Below are 17297 nucleotides of genomic sequence, written 5' to 3'. Positions count from 1 at the left end.
AAAAACGCAAGAAATGACCGAATACAGTTAAGCTCCCTTCTTCACTGGTCAATATGTTTCTGGAAAACACGATCTTTCGGCGCCAACGTTGTGAATGTTGCCAAACAATCATATGATATGTTTTCCAGCTGTTAACAAGAAAAGGTGAAAAGGCATGCGCGATGTAGAGCAGTACGTGCCCACCCATGTCATGTGAAAGTGCTTCTCTGCACCCGATTTCCCATTCTGGTACCAGAAAATCTCCTTGTAAGTTGTCGCACGTTGCTATTCACAGCTATTGCTGCCAACGCATTGCAATAAGCATTTTAACCTATCTGTTTAAGATAGGTTAAAATAGGCGGATAGATAGGCGGTGTCTGGCATAGGGAGCACAGTGCACGTTTTTAATAGGCGATAACCCAAACCTGCTGCCGTTTCCTGCTACAGGTTGCGCTAAGTGAGTGTTTTGTTTTGCTATCGTTGTGCTATTTGAGAAGGGAAACTCATTAACACGGGTTAACCTAACACTGGTCTTTAGTGTCTCTGCATTGCTTGAAGCCATGAACTACCCACACCCCCATTCAAACGTTTCAGTTTAAGTATCACATGACCACCACTGTAAATCTGTAAAACAAATAATCCCCAGCTTTGCCTCTTGAGAAGCTGACAGAGCAACAATGACAGCATGTCGGACTTACTTTCATTTGGGATGTGCTTCGTGACCACATCGGTGATCAGTTCTTGTACCGATGCTTCCATGATTCTCTTGCCGTTAAGAATCCAGGGTGTCTGGCTCAGGGTGCGTGAGTACTTGCGATAACGACCTGTATGTTTTACAACGTCATCAGCGATGCAGATTTACATCTTTTCATCAAAGCAAGCACACTGCAAGGTAATGGTGCTCGCTGTGGTGCTTAGCTGATAACCACATAGGGTTATCACCTACGGTTTGAATGTGAACCTAGAGTATAGTCCACTTTTACAAGGAACACTTAATCACAAGTATCCAAACCAGCATAACCTGAATTATCAAATTTATAAGGAAACAAGTGCTTGACGTAGTGCGTTAGGTAAGTATATACAGTAGACTTCTGTTAATTTTACTTCAGTTAATTCAATATCTTGGTTAATTCAATCCTGATTAAAAGTTCCAGCTGGCGTTCATACATTTCTATACACCAAAACTTTCATTATTTTCAGCCTAAAATTTTTTTTCGCCAGATAATTTGAACTTGACAGCAGCACACATATGAGCCCAATGGTCACCTCAACAGTGACCCCTTTAGCGGCAGCATCCGTCTTGGCAGAACTCAAAAGCGCAGTTAATGCGTTGAACAGATGTCATCCCCTGCTGAAAATGCCTATCTTTGGTCTGCTCTAGGAACATTTTTAAGCGAAAATGGTAGCTCACAATGAATGATTACAGTAGTCCCGATTTTAATTCACACTTTTATTCCAAGAAAGGTCCAAAAATTGTCATCGTGGTGCCATAGTATACAAAACCAAAACTGTGTTTGTGGTATTCACAAAAGCCTGCTGTCAGAGCCAGCCAAGCCAGCTTCATTGCCACTGCCGTCACAAGATGGAGACAGTAGCAGTCGCACGGACTTATGATGGCATCGTGCCACTTTCAGTCTTTCATTATGAAAGCTCATTCAAAAGATAAGTTATTTTGCATGTTAAGCTTGGCGTTCAGGAGAACTGAATGTGTTGTAGGACGAATCAGTAAAGTGGTCAGTCTAGGCATGGGCCACCATCTCGTTTGCGATTGTTGCAGTTCATAGACAGCAATATAGTGCTGTCTGGTAATAATGACGAGAAAAATTTCTTAAAGTAAACTTCCACTGAGTAAAAGCAAATTTCACTGTTTCCATCGTTTTCTCTTTGCCAGAATAGGAGGCATGCTGCATTTTCTTGCTAAATATGCAGGTGCATGTTAGGTTTCTACTTTGTTTTGGAACTATGTTATTTCTGTGTTGCTTTTCTACTTTAAACAGATTGGTGCACTTCCATTATGAGGCATGTTGGAATCAGGCAAATACTGCCCAATCAATAAGTGGTGTGTTTTGACATTTTTCCAGCCTATTGTTTAATTCAACCCACTGGATAATTTTATCAATTTGATCAGGCCCATCAGGGTGGAATTAACGGAAGCCGACTGTAAGTTAAGATCTGATTTTCCGAACTCCCTAGGGGCCGCGAGGACGTCCAAAAAATGGGGCAGTCTGAAAAAATGAATGCATGCCTTTTACTGCCCCTTAGGCTCAAAGCGCCACAGGCACTCCCGAAATAGATCTGAAGGCATGCCAGTACACTTATGAGGAGTATCGGTGCTCGTACTGTAACTGAAGATGGCGGCTACACACGTATATAATTAATACATACCGTGTCCTGTAATAGAGGCCCGTTTTTTATTTTGGTATGTTTCCCCGCAATACATTGCATTTGCTTGCCCGCGTAACACTGCTATATTGCGACGAAGCTGACTTTAGGCAGCGGCATTATGCAACGTTTGACCCTTGCTGCGCTTCGAAGCCATCGGCGAGGATGGCAAAGGCGGAGTCAGCGCCACTAATGACAGCGGCGAATCATTTGAATAAAAACACGGCACCGAACCGCAGGACACTTGGTAGTGAACGTCAAATCATCTAGGCCTAGCGTTGCCGCGGTGGTGGCTATGGCTGTCAGTGGATCGGCGTACGAGAGCGCTGGTTCGAGACTGCGAGATAATCAAAATGCCATTCTGGATCTGTGTTCACGGCAAGATCGGATAATCAGACGTTGAAGGTATTGGCGTCTAAAATTTCGGACGCTCTTATATATTGGCTTTAAGGGGAATGTGGCCGAGCTGCGAAGGCGTCCGAATTATCGGGCATGTCCGAAAAATTATGCGTCCGAAAAATCGGTCCAACAGTCTTCATGTCCAAACTGAGCTGTAATCGGTCCCGAAATACTAATTTGGCATTCCCTTTAACAGTAGACCATACTATATGCCACAAAAACCAGACATTGTTCTCATAATGTGCAGCATGTGAGTAACGATTTCTGCCTGCTCTGGATCGATCATTGTACAAGGCTGCTTCACTGTCGGTGCCCATACTGTCTGCTCCTGCAAGCGTCCATGACTGAAAGTCTAGGCCTGTGCACAAAAAGCATGACTCAAAGCAAATGCAGGTTTAAGACTAGTGCCTGATTCTTGGAGCAGGCACTCAGACCTTGCTGATAGTGCCAGTGGCTATCATCACAGAGCACTGAGAATAATGTCAACCATGCACTTGCAAGTTCCCATCAACAGACCTGAGCTCTGCATTTGTCTGTTGCAGTGCAGTTTTCCTACATGTCGACACTGAATCATCATTTCACACATAGATACCAGGCTAATTATGGGGTCACGTATGTAGTATAATTAAACACTAATTGCAAAAGCATGTTTTCTCATATCTTGAGAACGATAAAGCTCAATTGTCAGCATCGCAGAAATGATAATAGGATAATATCCACACTACAGACAATTTTGTATGTAAATTGTTTAGATAAAGAGAAAGAAAAAGAATCTGTGTATATTACATTAGGAATAACATGCGCTGAGCTAGTTAGTATGGGTTCATGTTAATAACTATGCGCTGCTTACTAATGAAAGTAAAAAAAGCAACATGCTGACAAGTGCTGATTAGTCAGCACTACTGTCAGTGTGTGTGTGTGTGTGTGTGTGTGTGTGTGTGTGTGTGTGTGTGTGTGTGTGTGTGTGTGTAGAAATTTGCATGTTATTCCCAGCAAATCAGTAGCTGACTCAAATGCATATCTATGCATATTTATACAGACTAACACACTTTCAAGTTAGATCGGTGATTTGCAAGTACTGAATTTTCAACTCCTTTAAACAAATGGGATGCAGTCACACAATTAAAAAGTGCAGCCTATACTTATCAGGAAAAGCATCCTGATTATGTCTGCCATCTTGGTTCATCTGAGGCATCTCCTATCTTCGGCAGACCCTGTGTCCGTGGCCGTGGACACCGCTTTCAACGTTAAGCCAGAAATGGTAATGTATAATAAGCTAGATGCAAGCAAGACCACAAATCATGCGTGCACTAATTTTGTTGCCACCGGTTTTTGGGAAAATTGATACTTTGTGTGAGATGTAGAGCTGCATTGTCACTGGTGACAGAAAATTAATGTGTAGTACATTTCAAATGCCACCATATGATGCAGCAATTCAGGATGAAAAGTGAAGGTTAGGAACCACTGTTCGTGCTGCTAAGTCCATATCTATACATTTAGGAAAGCAAAATAAGCTTTTATCTAAACTAACTGGAGAAACGGTCTTTCTGTCTACCCATATCGAGGTGCTGATGCGAGTATGTGCCCACACAATGTGGCCAAGCAAGCAGTCAACGTCCAATTTTTCGGATGTTTTTTTGGTGCCTAGGGAGTGCGAAAAATAGGGCAGTTCTAAAAAAAAATTTGCCTACCTTTGATCATCATCATCATCAGCCTAGTCACGCCCACTGCAGGGCAAAGGCCTCTCCCATACTTCTCCAACTACCCCGGTCATGTACTAATTGTGGCCATGTTGTCCCTGCAAACGTCTTAATGTCATCCACCCACCTAACTTTCTGCAGCCCCCTGCTATGCTTCCCTTCCCTTGGAATCCTGTCCGTCCCCCAAATGACCATCGGTTATCTTCCCTCCTCATTACATGTCCTGCCCATGCCCATTTCTTTTTCTTGATTTCAACTAAGATGTCAATAACTCGCACTTGTTCCCTCACCCAATCTGCTCTTTTCTTATCCCTTAATGTTACACCTATCATTCTTCTTTCCATAGCTCGTTGCGTCGTCCTCAATTTGAGTAGAACCCTTTTCGTAAGCCTCCAGGTTTCTGCCCCGTAGGTGAGTACTGGTAAGGCACAGCTATTATATACACTTTTCTCTTGAGGGATAACGGCAACCTACTGTTCATGATCTGAGAATGCCTGCCAAATTCAACCCAGCCCATTCTTATTCTTCTGATTATTTCCGTCTCATGATCCGGATCCGCCGTCACTACCTTCCCTAAGTAGATGTATTCCCTTACCACTTCCAATGCCTCGCTACCTATTGTAAATTGCTGTTCTCTTCCGAGAGTGTTAAACATTACTTTAGTTTTCTGCAGATTAATTTTTAGACCCACTCTTCTGCTTTGCATCTCCAGGTCAGTGAGCATGCATTGCAATTGGTCTCCTGAGTTACTAAGCAAGGCAATATCATCAGCGAATCGCAAGTTGCTAAGGTATTCTCCATCAACCTTTATTCCAAATTCTTCCCACTCCAGGTCTCTGAATACCTCCTGTAAACATGCTGTGAATAGCATTGGAGCGATCGTATCTCCCTGTCTGATGCCTTTCTTTATTGGGATTTTGTTGCTTTCTTTGTGGAGGACTACGGTGGCTCTGGAGCCGCTACAGATATCTTCCAGTATTTTTACTCAACTGCACCCTGATTCTGTAATGCCTTCATGACTGCTGAGGTTTCGACTGAATCAAACGCTTTTTCGTAATCAATGAAGGCTATATATAAGGGTTGGTTATATTCCGCACATTTCTCTATCACCTGATTGACAGTGTGAATATGGTCTATAGTTGAGTAGCCTTTACGGAATCCTGCCTGGTTCTTTGCTTGACAGAAGTCTAAGGTATTCCTGATTCTATTTGCGATTACCTTAGTAAATACTTTGTAGGCAACGGACAGTAAGCTGATCGGTCTATAATTTTTCAAGTCTTTAGCGTACCCTTTCTTTTGGCTTAGGATTATGTTAGCGTTCTTCCAAGATTCCGGTACGTTCGAAGTCATGAGGCATTGTGTATATCGGGTGGCCAGTCTTTCTAGAACAATCTGCCTACCATCCTTCAATAAATCTGCTGTTACCTGATCTTCCCCAGCTGCCTTCCCCCTTTGCATAGCTCCCAAGGCGTTTTTTACCTCTTCCGGTGTTACTTGTGGGATTTCAAGTTCCGCTAGACTATTCTCTCTCACCTTATCTTCGTGGGTGACAGAAAATGTATAACCTTTAACTACCTTTAACTGCCCTCAAAGCCTGAAATCGCGACAGCCCCATCTGAAATAGCTGTGACGGTCTGCCAGTACAATTATTACACGTCTCGGCTTTCTATTGTGGCAGGAGACAGCAGACGCGCACGTGTATAATTAAGGAACACATTTTATGTCCCATGACAGTGGCCCATTTAAACTCATGGTATGCTTCATCACAATGCATTGTATATGCTTGACCACAAATCACTGCTGTATTGCGGCGAAGCTGACTTTAGGGAACCAACCTTATGCAATGCTTTAGACCCTTGCCATGCTTTCAGCACTTCGACGCTATCGGTGAGCATAAAGAAGAACATTGCCAGCAGCAGCAACTTCTTTAAATGAAAACCACTGTACCAAACAGCAGGAAGCTTGACAGTGAATGTCGAAGCACCTAGGTGTAATGACAGAACAAAACAACAACTACAGCTGCCAGCAAATCAACGTGCCTGAGCACTGGTTCAAGGCTGTGAGATAATCAAAATGGCATTGGTGGTGGCTTCAGTCAATGCCATTGCGGACCTGTGGCCATGACCAAAAAGTAAAAAAAATCGGACAGCAACGGGTTTCATCTTCCAAAATTTAAGACGTCCTCATACATTGGCATTACTGGGTATGTGGCAAAGCCCCGAAGGCGTCCGAGTTATCAGGCATGTTAAAAAAATTGGGCATCTGGAAAATCGGTCATTGAATGTATAATTTTACAGAATCATAACAGACTGGTTGACGTTAAGAACAGGCTATAAAAGGTGTTGCATCATTAGGATTTTGTAGGGTCCCAGGAAGCTATAGGCAATGAAGATCACCAGCAGCCAACTCAAACAAGTACCTACATCCACTCAGTCCAACATACCTGCAAGGTAGATAGGTGAGTGGACGCATGATACTTCCACCTTGGGCTCCACTTTTGAGGGTCTGTCTGGTGGGCACTTGTACAACCTGCAATGACAGAAGACATTCATTGCCCACAACTACTCTATGTGTCATTTCTGTGGAAACAACATCACAGCATGCAACAGGGACATAATTTGCAAACCTTAAAGCCAGAAAACAGATTAAAAAAAGTGTAAGAAAAAACTTAATATACGTAACTAACTTGGATAGTAAATATTACCAGCCCCTGAAGTAGTGCTCAATTTAACGGTCAGCAAAACAGGTCTGCCAATATATTGCTTGCAATTTCTAACAGCAGACACTACCACCTTTATCTGCCTAAAACCCACATCTAAAATTAAATCTTTGCAGGGCATTGGTCTCACAAGCGTCAGGTTTAAGCCACTTTCTGTTAACATCACAACTGCTACACAGAGCAGACATTTCCACTGTTTACATACTGATGATGCGACACATTCTTTGTAGACTGTTGCAAACAGGCACAGCTGCAGGTGAATCCCGCACTCTTGCTGGTGTTCTTGAGCAGGTACTCACGCAGGCTCAGAATAGTCCGACATGAATTAAGGCAGTGCCCTGAACGCTCTCATTGGGAAAGTCCATAATTACAAAAAAACCCTGGCACTGCGTGTTTGAAAACCATGCACAAAAATCTGCATCATCACAGTGAACTAATGACACAGAATGCTACTGACTTTCTAAAGTCGTCGTCCGAGATCTTCCGAAGTGCGTCCAGCACGGCACTACGCGTGAATATCTCGCGGCACTGGTGCTGTCCACAGAGAGAGGAAAAAGAGGGTAATTAACAGTGAGAACTAATCAAAATGGTTGCCTCTCTTGATTCAACCAGCCAATTGCAGTAAAGAACGTGTCATAGCTCACCTTTCTCTGCTTTCGGTTTGGAAAGCATTCAGGAAACTTGTTCAACCTGCAGAAGAACAGGGTCCAAAGTCATAAAAGTTTTCTATTTGAAACTACGTTTTGCTATTGGCTGACCACCTCCACTAATATATGTTTAACATTCTGACTGGCTGACACCTGTTCTTACTAACACTTCCAGCATAAGAACTTTTTTGTGAATACAGTCAAACCTCGTAGTGATGTTGCATCTGACAAAAAAATACCTTCATTATATTTTACACTTGCTAAAAGCATCGGTGAAAAAAATCAATCAATTATATGTGAAAGAAACAAAAGCAAGATGCCTGAAACAGGTTAGCAAAGGATTTCCTGTAGATGTTAAATGGGCCATTGGTAGCTAGTGGTACAGAAACAATAAATGTATGCACTTTGTGTGGTAGCTAATAATTAATTTCCAAAACAAGGTGGCCATAATGTGCTTCTGGCTCTGCAACTGCTTCCAGCGCATGCAGCCTGCAAAAGCATAGCCTTCGAGATCAGTTTTTGTTACTCCAAGGGAGGCATCATTGGGGACCGGATTTGGACACTACCTGCGCACAATCGCGCGATCAGTGTGATCAGACAAAATCAGCATGCTGGTTTGCTATCTGCAGTCGAACCAATCCAAGCCATTGGCTAAAGCATGCAGGCATGCTTAAGCCAAATGTGCCAAATCAAGTTGCTCTTGCTGATGCTGTCTGATTTTTCAGACAGACAAAGAGGGGGGCTGCATACTGACCAAAATTATGCTATTACAGCCATCAATATAGCCTGTGTGTGTGCGATCTCACTCGAATGTTGATGAGGTCATATTGCTTATTGACATAAAGCCTGGCCAACCCAATTCTATATTTACAATGTTATATCCAATAATCTGCTTTATTTGTGTTCATTATATCGAGGTTAGATAGTACGAGTCTAGGTATGAATGTCTATCTAACGAAGCACAGTCACGCAAGCAAAACTTTCTCTCCCATGTAAAAGACAGCATTAAAATAAACAGGCCTTCATCCTGTAATGGATACAAACAGGCTGATTGATACATAGTTTAGTAGAACTTGTTGAACTGATTGATGATGAGAATGAGAGTAGTCTGCTGGAAACATTAAGTGGACAGTCCTAAGCCTGCCCTAGAAAACTAATATCTGCAGCCAATGCTAGCTTGATGCATGCGGAATCAGTGAACGTACAAAAAGCCGCACTCTTCCTCGGCGTTTGGCGATGGGAGTGTCACTGAAACCTGGAAGCCACTTGTCGCAGAAAACTCAACGCCAAAGTGGTCCGCGAACATTGGTCCAACTATGTACTTCCACACTTCCTTTGCACTGACAAAGTCAATGTTGCCGCACTCTTTGAAGGATTCCCTGCAGGCATGAAAAAAGATGCAGTAAAGAGTACCAGATAAGAGGCACCATTTAAAACAACAAGCTGCTGCTCAGGGAAAATAAAGAGAAAATGACCATAAGTTAGGGGTGCATGAGTACTAAAAAGTTTGGAGACAAAACGAATCATCTGTACCATTTTATTTATATTTGATTCGACAATTCACTATTTGATGGCCGAGACAAATGAGTGCAACAAAAGACGATGGACAAGAAGAAACTGGCAGAACAGAGTGTTATGTTTCTTCTTGCTCATTGTCTGTTGCACATAAATTTGCACCAGCCTTTCGAAATGCATCAAATAGCCTAATTTTCTGCAATCAGTACCCATACTGGCGGCAACTCTGATCATTTATCTATTCAAATGCACATAAAATGTACTGTATTTACCCAATTTTAATGTGCACCCAATTTATAAAAGAAAAATATAGCTTACTCCACATTTTTGTTAACAGAGAAAATGAGCAAGCAGAATTTATCTTCACAGAGGGGAAACTTTTTCTCGATCATACATTTCTATGGGCCCAAAATTCCGTTATTTCGACCTTAGAATTGGTCTTCGCTGGATAATTTAAACTTGACTGGTCAGCTTCGCCACAATGCAGCTGTGTTATGCGGTGATTGCAGCTGTGTTATACACAGTTTATTGCGGTGAAGGATACCTGACCAAGGCGGCAGTCAGACCTGTAACGCAGCATAGGGTGCCAAGAATCTCTGGACCTGAACAGGTGGCCAATGGAAACTGAGCCTAGCAACCTTTAACACCCGAACTCTGTCGAGTGAGGCTAGCTTAGCAGGACTCTGAGGAACTACCAGACATTGTGTGGGATATCATTGGCCTTAGTGAGATTAGAAAAACTGGTGAGGCCTATACAGTGCTGACAAATGGCCACATCCTCTGCTATAGAGGACTACGAGATAAGAAGCGGTTCAGAGTAGGATTCCTAATCCATAAGGATATAGCAGGCAACATTGACGAATTCTACAGCATTAATGAGAGGGCAGCAGTAGTCATCATAAAACTTAATAAGAGGCATAGATTAAAGGCACTACAAGCTTACACTCCAACATCCAGACACGATGATGATGAAGTAGATCAGTTTTATGAAGATGCATTAGCGATGAGAAAAGTGCAAACTCAGTATATTGTAGTAATGGGCAACTTCAATGCAAAAGTGGGGAAGAAGCAGGCAGTTGAACAAGCAATTGGCCACTACAGCATCGATTCTAAAAACACTAATGGAGAGAATCTGGTAGAATTCGCAGAAAGTAATAAGCTGTGCAAAATGAACACCTTTTTTAGTAAGTGTAGCAATCGATGGCAAATCGACGGCAAATATCTCAGCAACCTTTGGTTTGCAGATGACATGGTTCTATTCAGCAACACTGCAGATGAGTTACAACAAATGATTGAGGACCTTAACAGAAAGAGTGTAAGAGTGGGGTTGAAGATTAATATGCAGAAGACAAATATAAGGATCAATAGCCAGGCAAGGGAACAAGAGTTCAGGATTGCCAGTCAGCCTCTAGAGTCTGTGAAGGAGTTCGTTTACCTAGGTCAACAAATCATAGGGAACCCCGATCATGAGAAGGAAATCCACAGAAGAGTAAAAATGGGTTGGAGTGCATAGGGCAGACATTGTCAGCTCCTGACTGGAAGCTTACCATTATTATTGAAAAGGAAGGTGTACAATCAGTGCATTTTACTGGCGCTGACATATGGGGCAGAAACTTGGAGACTGACAAAAAAGCTCTAAAACAAATTAAGGACCGTGCAAAGAGCGATGGAACAAAGAATGCTAGGCATAACATTAAGAGACCGAAAGAGAGCGGTTTAGATCAGAGAGCAAACAGGTATAGCCGATATTCTAATTGACATTAAAAGAAAGAAATGTAGCTGGGCAGGTCATGTAATGTGCAGGTTAGATAACCGTTGGACCATTAGGGTTACAGAATGGGTACCAAGAGAAGGGAGCGCAGTCGAGGACGACAGAAGACTAGGTGGGGCGATGAAATGAGGAAATTCGCAGGCGCTAGTAGGAATCGACTGGCACAGGACGGATAATTTGAGAGCGCAGGGAGAGGCCTTCGTCCTGCAGTGAACATAATATAGGCTGAAGATGATGATAATGGATACCAAGAATGGAAAGGGGCCATTGTGACGACATATAGTATGCGTTTATACAGGCGCGCACATGCCATCTCTGCTCCCAGTACAAACACCTTGACACCTAATATGCATACTGGCAGCAATTCAGAGCTGTTTGTGACATTGCTGTGGCAATCTGAGCCCTCGCTTGTCTCATATATGAGACCATTAACAGGGCCTAGTAAGCATTCTTAAATTATATGTGCGCGCACGTGCCAAGCACCAAGAAGCAGAAAAAAGCCACTTGTGTTTTGGGAAGGCTAGCAAAAAGGAAGGCGGTAAGATGAAAAAGCTCCGAAAGTCGAGGGGTTAACAGTTAAAGTTAACAAGAGAGCGGGGGTCTATGTAAAACTCTGAGGGCCTGCCAGTAAACTTATTAGGCACCTCAGTGCTCATACTATGACTGGAGACAGCACATGTTCATGTGTAAATTAAGGAACACGTGCTATGTCCCGCAACAGTTTGTCTCACCCCCCTCCCCCCAACCAGCCCCAGCTTTGTATGCTGCCCCACATAACACAACTGTACTGTGCCGAAGCTAACTTTACAGGCAAGTACAGCCACTTGAAGTAGCGGTGTGTTTTGGCGTTTTATCCGCCCTCTGTTTATTCGACCCGCCGGATAATTCCACCAGTTTCGTCGGCCCCATCAGGATCGAATTAACGGAAGTCAACTGTACTACTATCACTTTCCCGCAATTTTATGTGACTCTGCACCAGACTTGAAGTATGTGGCCGACAATGTTCCTGGCACTGTGTGCAGATAGCGAGCATGGCACAGCTATAGAAACACCAGTGATCGTATATGCTGACGCATCTGGTACTGAGCCGTGCTAAATTTCGCGGAAGTGTTGGTATCTCGAAAAGTGAGTGCCAGACAATGCCACTCCAGGTCATAGCTGAGCACAAAATGAACCTACAGTAACCTTCGCAAAAACATGCTTCGTTGCCATCGATGATGCTGCCTCTGACGGTAGGCTGTTGCCAATGACTCGAGCGCAATTTTGGTTTTGTATCCGACTGTAATGAGCAGGCGATTTTGAGACCCATTTTCTTGGAGTGTGTGTTGAATTCAGGTAAATACAGTAAGAACAATCTCCTTGGACATGCAAATGAGCGGAATGACCTTTGTTGCGCTCAGTGAAGAACCTTAAATAGCTAAACTATAGGAATTAAATTTTGATTCAGGGCATTAATGTTTTCCTTTTTTACAAAAGCTGCCAGAAATCAGCAAATATAAAAAATAAACTGATATCAGAATGTTTCCAAAAAGCAATAATGCCGAAATTGCTCACCGAAATTTTTCTTTCAAGTGCATCACCATGGCATGCTGGAATCATATAAAGAAAGTCTCGAATAAGCACAGGCACTTCTTTATGTAATCTTTATTTTAAGAAGTACCGTACAGCCCCCTGTAATATAACATAGACTCCTCCTTTGGCTGTGATAAAACATCAATAGTAAATATTAGCTCTACCAACAAAAGTAGCTGACAAACCTGCTCAGCATGGCTTCCTCTTGAATCTGTATGTAGCTTAAGGAACTAGTACAAAAGTGCTTGGTATGTGCAAGTCCATAGTATAACACTAGAACTTTTTTTCGTTGTTTAGGAATGGAAAACTCTAAACATTCCTGTTATAATGATTCAGTCAAGATCAAAGTAAAAAATATATACTTATCGAGATTTCTGCACTATGTTACCATGGGTTAAGACACAAACAAAAGTAAAAAAAAAACGACAGGGCAGGAAAGAGTGTCCTTGTCGTTTTTACACTTTGCTTGGCGTATTACCGCGTCGTAATAAGTATGAAGCAATGAGTCCAGCAACAAATAGCGGTCCTTGCACTACAATTTACTGCCCCCTCAGTCTATTATTGTGCATGACGTTTTTGTTATGAAAATGTTCTACGAGAAACTTGTGCTTACTGAATACCACTACACGCTAGCAGCAATCTGCACCATCATCATCATCAACCTATTTTTATGTCTACTGCAGGATACAAGTTTCTCCGAGCGATCTCAAATTACCTCTGTCTTGCACCAGCTGACCACCATTTTATGCCTGAAATTTTCGAATTTCATCTCCCCACCTAGTTCTTTTCTGGCCATGCCCTGTGTTTTCTTTCACATTGGCACCCATTCTGTAACTCTAATAGACCGCCAATTATCTGCCATGCGCATTACATATTCTGCCAAACTCCCTTTTTCCTACTTCGTGTAAGCTATATGTAGAATATTGGCTATACCCATTTGATCTCTAATCCACGCTTCCTGTACACCAGTCACTTAGCGTTACGCCTATCATTTTTCATTCCAATGCTCGTTTCATGGTGTTTAAAAGAGAAATGCAACAAAATTTTGGACCACACAGAACACCAAGTTTAAGGTAGTGTAGATATAAAGGAGCCTCCATCAGAAATTTTACGCTTGAAACATGAGTGGAAGCATCACGAAAAGCTTGTAACGATAGCCTTATTTTATACTGAAACGGAAATAAATGGCGCCATTACTGCTTGCCGGAAGTGGCACATGACCTAGAATGTGTGGCTCCTCGGCACGTGCTTGTGGCTGCTGGGGTATGCTGCAAAATCTCCTAGGCAAAAGTTTGGAAGTTGCGTCATAGCAGCTAAGCACCAGGGCCGCTATCTTGTACACGTTCGAAAAGCCGACGTTCGATTTCACCTCACGCAATTGGCCTAGATTGGCCTAGGCCGCGATATCGGCGCAGCTTGGACAATCGCGCTAGGCGAAATCGAACAAGAGCTCCCGCTGCAGTTTCTAACTGTGGGACCTCTTTCTGTATAACTTCTACTGCATATATGTACCACTAATGAACGAATCAATAAACTTGAAACTTGAACTTGAAGATAGTGGCCCAGGTGCATGGGTCATCTCCTTAGGTGCTGCTTAGAGGCTGCTTAATAGGAAAATTATACAATTACCAGCTCTGAGGCTTTGCCAAGATTGCTTCAGTGGTACATACAACTCATCTATTACCAATTTAGCCAAGGTGAAATTTCATTGCAGTAACCCTTTAACTTCTCCCCAAGCTTCTTTGTTAACCTCCAAGTTTCTGACCCACATGTAGCTACTAGTAGAATGCAATGATGCATGAAGCAATCCATGCTTAAAACTGGACAAACTACATTTCTTTGATAATCTGGTAGTACATGGATGGTAGCCACCAGACTGCAAGACAAAAAAAAAATCATACAAATATGCAAGTGTCTCAAAGATATGTCAGCTCATGGATGCACTTTTTGATTAGGAACAAGGCTCTCGTTTGAAAGTAACGTACAAGCATCTACTATGTACATTTTTCCTTTTTACTTTGCTATCTTGTGCCACAGCTCAAGGTCGGGATAATGTAAATGTGCTATCCTAATCCTGTTCCGTTTCACGTTTCTGCAGTAGCCCTATGCTTGTGGGCAACATTACGTGGCAATGAATGGAAAGCTATCGAGGCAGAGCTTCCGCACACGTGCTGCTGGATTAAGTAGTCAGGTATAGCTTGACAGCGCTCTTGGATTCTTGGAACAGATGGTGTATCAGCGTCGCTTCCATGCGCAACGGTTGTGCATTTCCCCAAACATGGAAAATAAAAGCAGGAAAGTTAACCACATGTAACACTTGGTGGCGCATTTCGGCTTATTTTACTGTTGTACATAAGGACATTTACGATTTCTCTTCCGTGGCTTGAAACTAATGCAGGTGAGAATGTGGGACTATATTCAGCAGCATTTTTACTCATCCACATATTGCCTCTGCAGCTTTCCCTTCATTGCCCCAGAAAGTTATCTTCGAGTGTAGCGGTTCTCCTGCCACGTTATGTTAACTACCAGGTAGGCTGGTCGTGAATGGTGACTGATAAGAAAGGAATAAAACGGAGTAAAAAAAACACCCTTACATTATACCTGTACAAATTTGCACTTGGCATGCCCTGTTTGACGTGACACAAAGCTTTTACTCACATGACGGAGTTCAAGTGTCACGGGCATTGACAGCTGGAATGTGAACTTTGAGAAGATGCACCCGCTCTCCCTGACAGCTGCGATGATCTGAAAGTGAAGAAAGATATAACAGCGCAGCGAGCTCGAAAGCTTTGCTCAGCACGGTGAATCGCAACACCGTAACAGTTGCGTCCAAGGTTCTGTGATAACACAATATGCTAACGCACGGCATTTCACACATTAAGTGCCTCGAACATATGAAAGATGTTACTCTGTATGACTGTGGCCCACGCCATCGAACAACATCAGTAGGCCACGGTGAAATGATTGTATGTGATACTACTTGTCCTACTCATCAGTGCAATACTCATCACCAGCCTTGGAAAACACAGAGCTTGCAAGTGCATCTTCGAAGGGCAGAGTTGATAGGTGCTGCATTGCTGCGGCGCTGTTGGAAATTTAGATCTTCAACGCAACTTTACGCTGTCATGCAATGTTCTATACCAGGCTCAAGAATGTGAAAGAAAAAGTCAATGAAATCAATCACCCATGCAAAAACACAATGAAATTTCGGTGTGCAAAAATGGCCATTATTGTGCTGAATTTTACGAAGTGACACATTCATGCAACTGCTTCACACTGATCAACCCTTGTGATGTATTTGCAGGGACATTTAGAAAACATGATGCCCACTTGCTGAAAGGTTCTGTTAGCAGTTATTTGGCCTAACAGTGTGAAAAACACGACTCTGAGCTCCCATTTGACAAGAGAACAATGTCAGGCTGCACTGCGAACAAAATATAGGTGAGATGCCAGCACTTGAAGGACTTATTTGTGAGCATGCCATCGCTATTGCTGCAATAAAATTGGGTATTTGTCAAGTGCTTGGAATGCCACACAGTAAAACCACGACATAATTTAATTTCGTTTACCTTGCTTCATCTGTGCTTCCTATACATCGATGCCAAGACACAATAAACGTTAGTTCCTAGTCTGCACTGCTGCCAGCTCCTCAAATTTCTTGTAACAGTCATAGTATCTTTTACTAGAGAAATGTTTCATGTACTATGTTTGCCAACTCTCGACTTGCTCATATTTATCGCTCTGTTTTCCGCCATGTCCCGGTGTTCTACACGCCACAGCCTACTTCAGTACACTTTCACAGCTCAGATCCAACCAGAGACTACTTCGACATGCACATAAGTCCAGCCAGTTCAATGGCAAAATTAACTTCGGCAACGTGCAGCACTTCCCCACACCACACACCTGCTGGAAAGATGCCTTGAGGTGTTCGATTTCCAGCAGTCCATAGCAAGCAACACAGCCAATGTCATCCTTGGTGCCACTTCCATCTCCACCGCCCTCATGAAATGGGTCACGTCGCTCAGACAGCCTGTCTTTACAGACGTCGTCATGTGCAGACACGTCACTTGTGGCCTTGGCACCCAATTTTTGCCGCTTCGGAGAGGGCTCTTCCAGTGACTTCTGGTCTTCAGAGTCTGTTTTTCCGTTACTGACATCCTGTAATAGGAGCACAGGATGACGAGTGAAGCTCGATGGAGCCAAGATTACGGATGTCAACAATTTAATATCACCTACAAAAGCTTGGATTTCTCCTCGAGAATATTGTAGTAGTCAGAGCTCAACATTCCAGTCTACAGTACGTCTAGCAGTGCAGAGGAAGGCACACACCGTAACATTTGAGTACAGATTCTGGGTTTCGATGTGAGCACGCAGGCGCATTTAGCATGGGTTCTTCAATACAGCTGCTGGTTTACATTTTAGACACCACTTCAGCAACGTAGGCAGGAGCTAGCCGACTCATACTATAAGGTTCTTCCAAATCTGTGCCGGCAAGGTTTTGACTGGTGTTGTAGAAGTCATGGGGCACTCTTTTGGTTGCTGGGTGCACGTCGAACAAACTTTCTCGTGCCTGTGGTGTTTGTGCTGAGCCAGTCATGCCGGATTGTACCTTT

General features: G+C 43.0%; 1 protein-coding gene across 6 annotated transcripts in view; it reads right to left on the bottom strand.

The window, feature by feature from the left end:
• Positions 1 to 17297, bottom strand: part of Pus10 (Pseudouridine synthase 10) — a 192568-nt gene that overhangs the window by 75477 nt on the left and 99794 nt on the right. For all 6 annotated transcript variants that reach the window (XM_070526860.1, XM_070526858.1, XM_070526862.1 and 3 more), the window contains 8 exons: positions 16588 to 16842; positions 15343 to 15429; positions 12667 to 12701; positions 9032 to 9205; positions 7824 to 7869; positions 7637 to 7713; positions 6904 to 6989; positions 678 to 803 (listed from right to left, as the gene is read on the bottom strand). In XM_070526860.1, the coding sequence (XP_070382961.1) occupies positions 678 to 803; positions 6904 to 6989; positions 7637 to 7713; positions 7824 to 7869; positions 9032 to 9205; positions 12667 to 12701; positions 15343 to 15429; positions 16588 to 16842 (886 nt within the window). The remainder of the gene's footprint in view (positions 1 to 677; positions 804 to 6903; positions 6990 to 7636; positions 7714 to 7823; positions 7870 to 9031; positions 9206 to 12666; positions 12702 to 15342; positions 15430 to 16587; positions 16843 to 17297) is intronic.

The sequence above is a fragment of the Dermacentor albipictus genome, chromosome 10, assembly GCF_038994185.2.
Source record: "Dermacentor albipictus isolate Rhodes 1998 colony chromosome 10, USDA_Dalb.pri_finalv2, whole genome shotgun sequence".
Classification (NCBI taxonomy): Eukaryota; Metazoa; Arthropoda; class Arachnida; order Ixodida; family Ixodidae; genus Dermacentor; species Dermacentor albipictus.
The sequence above is the reverse complement of the archived record's forward strand: the minus strand, read 5'-3'. Positions and strand labels throughout refer to the sequence as shown.